Source organism: Stegostoma tigrinum, chromosome 50 (assembly GCF_030684315.1).
Source record: "Stegostoma tigrinum isolate sSteTig4 chromosome 50, sSteTig4.hap1, whole genome shotgun sequence".
NCBI classification, from domain to species: Eukaryota; Metazoa; Chordata; class Chondrichthyes; order Orectolobiformes; family Stegostomatidae; genus Stegostoma; species Stegostoma tigrinum.
In genome coordinates this window covers 1,317,924-1,325,964 of record NC_081403.1, presented here as the reverse complement: position 1 = coordinate 1,325,964, position 8,041 = coordinate 1,317,924, and the positions used below count along the sequence as shown (strand labels likewise).

At 59.0% G+C, this 8,041-nt stretch overlaps 1 protein-coding gene across 3 annotated transcripts; it reads right to left on the bottom strand.

Annotated features, from left to right (window-relative positions):
* Nucleotides 1-274: 274 nt before the first annotated feature.
* LOC132207497 (cardiotrophin-2-like) lies at nucleotides 275-7,972 on the bottom strand. 3 transcript variants are annotated; one of them, XM_059643230.1, is made up of 3 exons: nucleotides 7,774-7,972; nucleotides 2,990-3,111; nucleotides 275-1,804 (listed from the first exon to the last, which is right to left on the bottom strand). In XM_059643230.1, the coding sequence occupies exons 1-3, from the start codon at nucleotides 7,787-7,789 to the stop codon at nucleotides 1,346-1,348; spliced, it is 597 nt and encodes a 198-aa protein (XP_059499213.1). In that variant the 5' UTR covers nucleotides 7,790-7,972; the 3' UTR covers nucleotides 275-1,345. The 3 variants fall into 3 exon arrangements, with proteins under 3 accessions (XP_059499213.1, XP_059499214.1, XP_059499215.1); XM_059643231.1 differs by having other exon boundaries at nucleotides 7,777-7,972; XM_059643232.1 differs by lacking the exon at nucleotides 7,774-7,972 and adding an exon at nucleotides 3,891-4,226.
* Nucleotides 7,973-8,041: the final 69 nt, after the last annotated feature.

The following is an 8,041-nucleotide window of genomic DNA, read 5'->3' as shown; positions in this document are numbered from 1 at the left end:
GTGCTGAGGGAGGGGGCACTGTCGGAAGTGGGATTGATTGGGGGGGTTGTGTGGGAGTCCCCAGAGGGTTGTCAGTCGGGTCGATTGAATGGACGGGTGGGGAACAGGGACAGTGATGTGGGTGGGGGGTGTGCGGTGGGGGGAGGGTGGGGAACAGGGACAGTGATGTGGGTGGGGGGTGTGCGGTGGGGGGAGGGTGGGGAACAGGGACAGTGATGGGGGTGGGGGCTGCTCCGTGATGAATCACACTTTGGAACAAATGAATTCTGCAGAATCCGATGGAAATTCCCACTTTTATTTCCTGTGGTGTTTCTGTCGTGTGTCTCTCTCTCTCTCTCTCTCTGCTGCCATTCGAGACGACGAAACCTCTCCTTGGGGTAACCATACCCTGGTCTGTAGCTCTCGGGCTCGGAAATGTGACTCCCGTCCCATTCGCACTGGCACGGCGTCCCGCCAACCCCACCATGCCACCAGCAACCAGCTGTCACTTTGGGTCCAGGACCCAGCTCACTTCCTTGATGCTGTTACATTGCACTGTGGGAGGGGGAGTGCTGAGGGAGCGGGCACTGTCGGAGGGTCAGTGCTGAGGGAGCGGGCACTGTCAGAGATTCAGCGCAGAGGGAGCGGGCACTGTTGGAGGGTCAGCGCTGAGGGAGCGGGCACTGTCGGAGGGTCGGCGCTGAGGGAGCGGGCACTGTGAGAGGGTCGGCGCTGAGGGAGTGGGCACTGTCAGAGGGTCAGTGCTGAGGGAGCGGGCACTGTCGGAGGGTCAGTGCTGAGGGAGCGGGCACTGTCAGAGATTCAGCGCAGAGGGAGCGGGCACTATCGGAGGGTCAGCGCTGAGGGAGCGGGCGTTGTTGGAGGGTCAGTGCTGAGGGAGTGGGCGCTGTCGGAGGGTCAGTGCTGAGGGAGCGGGCACTGTCGGAGGGTCAGCGCTGAGGGAGCGGGCGTTGTTGGAGGGTCAGTGCTGAGGGAGTGGGCGCTGTCGGAGGGTCAGTGCTGAGGGAGCGGGCACTGTCGGAGGGTCAGTGCTGAGGGAGCGGGCACTGCCGGAGGGTCAGCGCTGAGGGAGTGGGCACTGTCAGAGGGTCAGTGCTGAGGGAGCGGGCACTGTCGGAGGGTCAGTGCTGAGGGAGCGGGCACTGTCAGAGGGTCAGTGCTGAGGGAGCAGGCACTGTCGGAGGGTCAGTGCTGAGGGAGCGGGCACTGCCGGACGCCTGTGGTGCGAACGGCCAGGTTAAGTTAACCCCCTTCCCCTGGCTGCCCCTCTGTCCTGTCTGGTGGCTCTGTCCCTGATGCCCTCCCTGCCCTGGTGGTCGAGGTGGGTTCGGGAGGCCTGGATGGTTCAGTTGTACCTGGAAACCAAAGCTGAGAAATCACCCTCCGACGCCCGCAGCCATTGTACCCCACGGGTACAGACCACCAGTCCAGCCCGTTTCTTGTCCCAGTCGCTGGCGCCAGTCAGCCCCGTGCCCAGGTGTACCCCGTCCGGGCCCTCGTGCCCCAGGGCCCTCAGCAGCAGGCCGAGGTTAACAGCCAGGCCTTCCACGTTGACAGCAAAATACGCCAGCTCCTGGTGCAGATCCTGGCCGCTGGGGTTCAGCTCCCTCTGGTCATCCAGCACCAGCCTCAGGTAGTGCGCCAGGCCCCTGTAGGCCTCGTGCTCGGCCTGGAGACGAGCCTCATCGTCCTCCGCCTCCTCCCGCTGGTTCCCCTCAGCTCGGGGCACCTCCGGCAGCCCCCGGAGACTGAGGCCCGGCATGGCGAAGCCCGGCCTGTTGAACGGGGGTCCCTGCTGCCTTTTCTGGAAGAGAGAGAGAGAGACAGAGACAGAGAGAGACGGAGTCGGGGATTTGGTTGCGGTGGGGGGTGGGGGGGGGGGCGGGTGTGCATCGCGAGGATGTGACAAAAATGACCTGCGCCGCTTCCCCCTCCCCCAAACCCTCCCCTCACACCATCCCTTCCCACGGTGGCGGGGGGGGGCGGGGGGGGGTGGCTATCCCTGTGACCCCCCCAACACCACCACTATGCACCCCACAAACCTCCTGGAGGGGTGGGGAGGGGTGCGAGGGAGGGGGTGGGCCGCCATCTTGAAGTGCCCCACAGTCGTTTTCCGCACTCCCCCTTGCCACCCCGTGTGTGGGCCGGGGACACCATGCCCGTGTCGTTCAGGATGTTTTGGGAAGGGGTTGGGGCGTCTCGGAGGGGGACGAGGGGTAATCGGTGGTCCCCCCCCCCCCACACCCAGGTTGGTTGCCCCTCTTTTGGGGGGGGGGCGGGGTGGTGGGTGGGGGGTTTTGGCGAAGTTGGTTGGCCACTGAGTTGGCGGGGGGGGGTGGGGGCAGGTCTCGTAGACGGTGCACACTGCTGCGGCTCTGCCTGGGGGAGGGAGGGGGTTGTTTGAGTTTTGTGGGGGGGTGGGTCAGCGTCTCGATCGAGCTGGGTCTTTGCCGGTGGGAGGGGGTGGTGCGCGACTTTGGGTGGGACGGGCTTTTGGAGTTGGGGGTGGCAGCGTGCGGGCGAGTCAGGACGGGAGTTACACGCTGCGGGATTCCCAGCCTCTGACCCGTTCCTTGTAGCCACGGGATCAATATGGGGGCTGGGGTCCCGGGTCAGTTTCTGCTCAATAGGGACCCCCCCAGGATGTTGGTAGTGGGTTGGGTGGGGTGGTGGAGGATGGAGGATTCGGTGATGGGCAGACCATTGAACGTCAAGGGGTGGGGGGGGGGGCAATGGTTAGGTTCTCTGTTATTGGAGACAGCCTGGCATTTGTGTGGTGCCAGTGTTCCTTGGCACTTGTCCGCCCAGACCGTGTTGCATTTGGAGACGGGCTGCTTCAGGTTCTGGGGAGACACATCTCCACCAGCCAGGAGACCCCCCCCAACCCCAAAGCAACCCTCCACTGACTCCCAGTGGCCCCCAGAGACGGGACGTCGGAAGAGGGTAGGGAGGGGTGGAGGGGTTCGCCAAGCCAGGAATGCCCACTCACATAGAGATCCACCAGGTGCTGGGATCGGTGGAGCAGCTCCTGTACCATCTTCAACATCTTGCCAGCGATGGAGGCCAGGTACCGGGTCCTGGACCGGGTGGAGACTCGAGGGGCGTGCGTTCCTGTCAGTGGGGACAGACAAGGGAGGGGGGGGGGGAATGCAGTGAATGTAGTTATTCCCAACACTTCAGCCACCGTCGCCAAACTACGATGCAACTATTCATTGTAACCGTACCGGGTACGGTGTGTATTCAGCAGGGTAAGGCTCACTCACTGTGTAACCGTACAGGGTACGGTGTGTATTCAACAGGGTAAGGCTCACTCACTGTGTAACCATACAGGGTACGGTGTGTATTCAGCAGGGTAAGGCTCACTCACTGTGTAACCGTACAGGGTACGGTGTGTATTCAGCAGGGTAAGGCTCACTCACTGTGTAACCGTACAGGGTACGGTGTGTATTCAGCAGGGTAAGGCTCACTCACTGTGTAACCGTACAGGGTACGGTGTGTATTCAGCAGGGTAAGGCTCACTCACTGTGTAACCGTACAGGGTACGGTGTGTATTCAGCAGGGTAAGGCTCACTCACTGTGTAACCGTACAGGGTATGGTGTGTATTCAGCAGGGTAAGGCTCACTCACTGTGTAACCGTACAGGGTACGGTGTTTATTCAGCAGGGTAAGGCTCACTCGCGGTGTGACTGTACAGGGTACGGTGTGTATTCAGCAGGGTAAGGCTCACTCGCGGTGTGACTGTACAGGGTACGGTGTGTATTCAGCAGGGTAAGGCTCACTCGCGGTGTGACTGTACATGGTACGGTGTTTATTCAGCACCGAGAGTGTTGCGGAAGGGAGACCGAGCCAGGAACATTCGCTCTGATGAACTGCCACAGATGCTGCCAGACCTGCTGAGGTTTCATGGCCCCTTGTGTTGGTTCAGCGCTGCCCAGCCCCGGTTCCCCTGCGTTGCCGACAGGACAGTTCACAGTCGAGTGGAATGTGCGGAATGCGGGGCTCGTCTGGGCCCAGCCTCGTTCCTGCCTGTTCTGGCTTTGGGAGTTAATGATGCGGAAACGCTTCACCGCAGAAATGGCACAGACTCAATTCCCAGTCTCCGAGTCGGCTCTGCACATCGCTCTCGGCGAAAGCACGACACCGACTGCGCGCCCTGTGCGGCTCAGTCAGATTTCGCTATGCGCAATCCTCCTGCAGGTTCCCGCTGTCACCCCCCGCCATTTTACATTCCCGCCTGTAACTCCCTCCCCGGGGGGTATCTGTTATTCTGTATATAAACCCCCCCCGAACCCCCTCGATCAGATTCCAGTCTGTAACTCCCTCCCTGGGGGGGTATCTGTTATTCTGTATATAAACCCCCCCGAACAGATTCCAGTCTGTAACTCCCTCCCCGGGGGGGGGTATCTATTATTCTGTATATAAACCCCCCCGAACCCCCTCGATCAGATTCCAGTCTGTAACTCCCTCCCCGGGGGGTATCTGTTATTCTGTATATAAACCCCCCGAACCCCCTCGATCAGATTCCAGTCTGTAACTCCCTCCCCGGGGGGGGTATCTGTTATTCTGTATATAAACCCCCCCGAACCCCCTCGATCAGATTCCAGTCTGTAACTCCCTCCCCGGGGGGGGTATCTGTTATTCTGTATATAAACCCCCCCCGAACCCCCTCGATCAGATTCCAGTCTGTAACTCCCTCCCCGGGGGGGTATCTGTTATTCTGTATATAAACCCCCCCCGAACCCCCTCGATCAGATTCCAGTCTGTAACTCCCTCCCGGGGGGGTATCTGTTATTCTGTATATAAACCCCCCCGAACCCCCTCGATCAGATTCCAGTCTGTAACTCCCTCCCCGGGGGGTATCTGTTATTCTGTATATAAACCCCCCCCGAACCCCCTCGATCAGATTCCAGTCTGTAACTCCCTCCCCGGGGGGTATCTGTTATTCTGTATATAAACCCCCCCCGAACCCCCTCGATCAGATTCCAGTCTGTAACTCCCTCCCGGGGGGGGGTATCTATTATTCTGTATATAAACCCCCCCGAACCCCCTCGATCAGATTCCAGTCTGTAACTCCCTCCCCGGGGGGTATCTGTTATTCTGTATATAAACCCCCCGAACCCCCTCGATCAGATTCCAGTCTGTAACTCCCTCCCCGGGGGGGGTATCTGTTATTCTGTATATAAACCCCCCCGAACCCCCTCGATCAGATTCCAGTCTGTAACTCCCTCCCCGGGGGGGTATCTGTTATTCTGTATATAAACCCCCCCCGAACCCCCTCGATCAGATTCCAGTCTGTAACTCCCTCCCCGGGGGGGTATCTGTTATTCTGTATATAAACCCCCCCCGAACCCCCTCGATCAGATTCCAGTCTGTAACTCCCTCCCGGGGGGGTATCTGTTATTCTGTATATAAACCCCCCCGAACCCCCTCGATCAGATTCCAGTCTGTAACTCCCTCCCCGGGGGGTATCTGTTATTCTGTATATAAACCCCCCCCGAACCCCCTCGATCAGATTCCAGTCTGTAACTCCCTCCCCGGGGGGTATCTGTTATTCTGTATATAAACCCCCCCCGAACCCCCTCGATCAGATTCCAGTCTGTAACTCCCTCCCGGGGGGGGGTATCTATTATTCTGTATATAAACCCCCCCGAACCCCCTCGATCAGATTCCAGTCTGTAACTCCCTCCCCGGGGGGTATCTGTTATTCTGTATATAAACCCCCCGAACCCCCTCGATCAGATTCCAGTCTGTAACTCCCTCCCCGGGGGGGGTATCTGTTATTCTGTATATAAACCCCCCCGAACCCCCTCGATCAGATTCCAGTCTGTAACTCCCTCCCCGGGGGGGGTATCTGTTATTCTGTATATAAACCCCCCCCGAACCCCCTCGATCAGATTCCAGTCTGTAACTCCCTCCCCGGGGGGGTATCTGTTATTCTGTATATAAACCCCCCCCGAACCCCCTCGATCAGATTCCAGTCTGTAACTCCCTCCCGGGGGGGTATCTGTTATTCTGTATATAAACCCCCCCGAACCCCCTCGATCAGATTCCAGTCTGTAACTCCCTCCCCGGGGGGTATCTGTTATTCTGTATATAAACCCCCCCCGAACCCCCTCGATCAGATTCCAGTCTGTAACTCCCTCCCCGGGGGGTATCTGTTATTCTGTATATAAACCCCCCCCGAACCCCCTCGATCAGATTCCAGTCTGTAACTCCCTCCCCCGGGGGGTATCTGTTATTCTGTATATAAACCCCCCCCCGAACCCCTCGATCAGATTCCAGTCTGTAACTCCCTCCCCGGGGGTTATCTGTTATTCTGTATATAAACCCCCCCGAACCCCCTCGATCAGATTCCAGTCTGTAACTCCCTCCCCGGGGGGTATCTGTTATTCTGTATATAAACCCCCCCCGAACCCCCTCGATCAGATTCCAGTCTGTAACTCCCTCCCCGGGGGGTATCTGTTATTCTGTATATAAACCCCACCGAACCCCCTCGACCAGATTCCAGTCTGTAACTCCCTCCCCGGGGGGTATCTGTTATTCTGTATATAAACCCCACCGAACCCCCTCGACCAGATTCCAGTCTGTAACTCCCTCCCACGCGTACGCTGTTTAAAATCCCTGAATACTTCACATGACCGCTCTAAAAGTGTTTGTGCTCAGAACATGTTATTGTTTGCGGAGCCCATTTCCTGACCGAACTCCGAGCGTTCAATGACAGTGTCAGGGTAGAGGTGGATGGTCGGGAAATGAGGGAAGGACTGCGAGAGGGACAGAGAAAGAGAGCGTGAGAAAGAACCAGACACAGACAAACAGACAGAGGGGAGCGAGAGGGAGAGGGAAGGGAGAGAGAGAGAGGTGGAGAGCAGAGAGAAAGTGTGACAGACAGAGGAAGGACAGAGACGGCCAGAGTGTGTGACACACAGAGGGAGAGAGAAAGTGTGACAGACAGAGGAAGGACAGAGACGGCCAGAGTGTGTGACACACAGAGGGAGAGAGAAAGTGTGACAGACAGAAGTGGGGGGAGGGCAGTGTCGGGGGCAGATAAAATGGGGCGGAGGGGAGATTCGGGGATCAAGAGGGAGTGACAGGCAGTTGTAGTGTGTGAAACTCACACTCACACACACACACACACACGCTCTCTCTCTCACACACACACACACACGCTCTCTCTCTCTCACACACACTTTCTCTCTCTCACACACACACACACACACACTCTCTCACTCATACACACACACACTCTCTCACACACACTCACACACACTCTCACACTCTCTCACACTCACTCTCTCTCACACACACACTCTCACACACACACTCTCTCGCACACACACTCTCTCGCACACACACTCTCTCGCACACACACTCTCACACACACAGAAAGACAGACACACACTCTCTCTCTCTCACACACACACACAGACACATACACACACTCACTCACAAACACACACACACACACACACAGACAGACCCACGCACACTTACATACACACGGCGTGCAGCACAGGGACACGGACGGACAGTACACACACACGGAGCTGAAGGAGAGCGGTGGGACCTCCCTGAAGTACAGAGACGTTGGGGAGGGGGTTGGGGAAAGGTCTGAAAGTTTCCTAGAAACTGTGCTCACAGCAAATGCAGCACAGAACCGCTGGGGTGGGGGGGGTGGGGGTTGCTGGAGGGGGGGGGGGTAGGGAGGTGGGGGGGGGTGCTGGGGGGGGGGTAGGGAGGTGGGGGGGGGCGGGGAAGAGAGGGAGGAGCACTTACTACCGATCACTTCCATGCTCAGCCCCCAGGACCGTGCGGCGGCGGGGGGGGGGGGGGGCGGGTGAAGAACACAGGCGTCTGTCGCGGACCCCCCCTCAGGCTCCTCGCAGCGGGCGGACCCCCTCCCCCCGGGGAAGCGAGGACAGGCAGCACAGGGGGCTCCGCAGGAGGCTCGGAGCGTCCTCACCGACAGGGAGCGACGGGGAGCGGGGGGGGGGGGGGCATTGCCAGTGGATTCCGGGAAACTCCTCCACAGGATCAGCCCGGG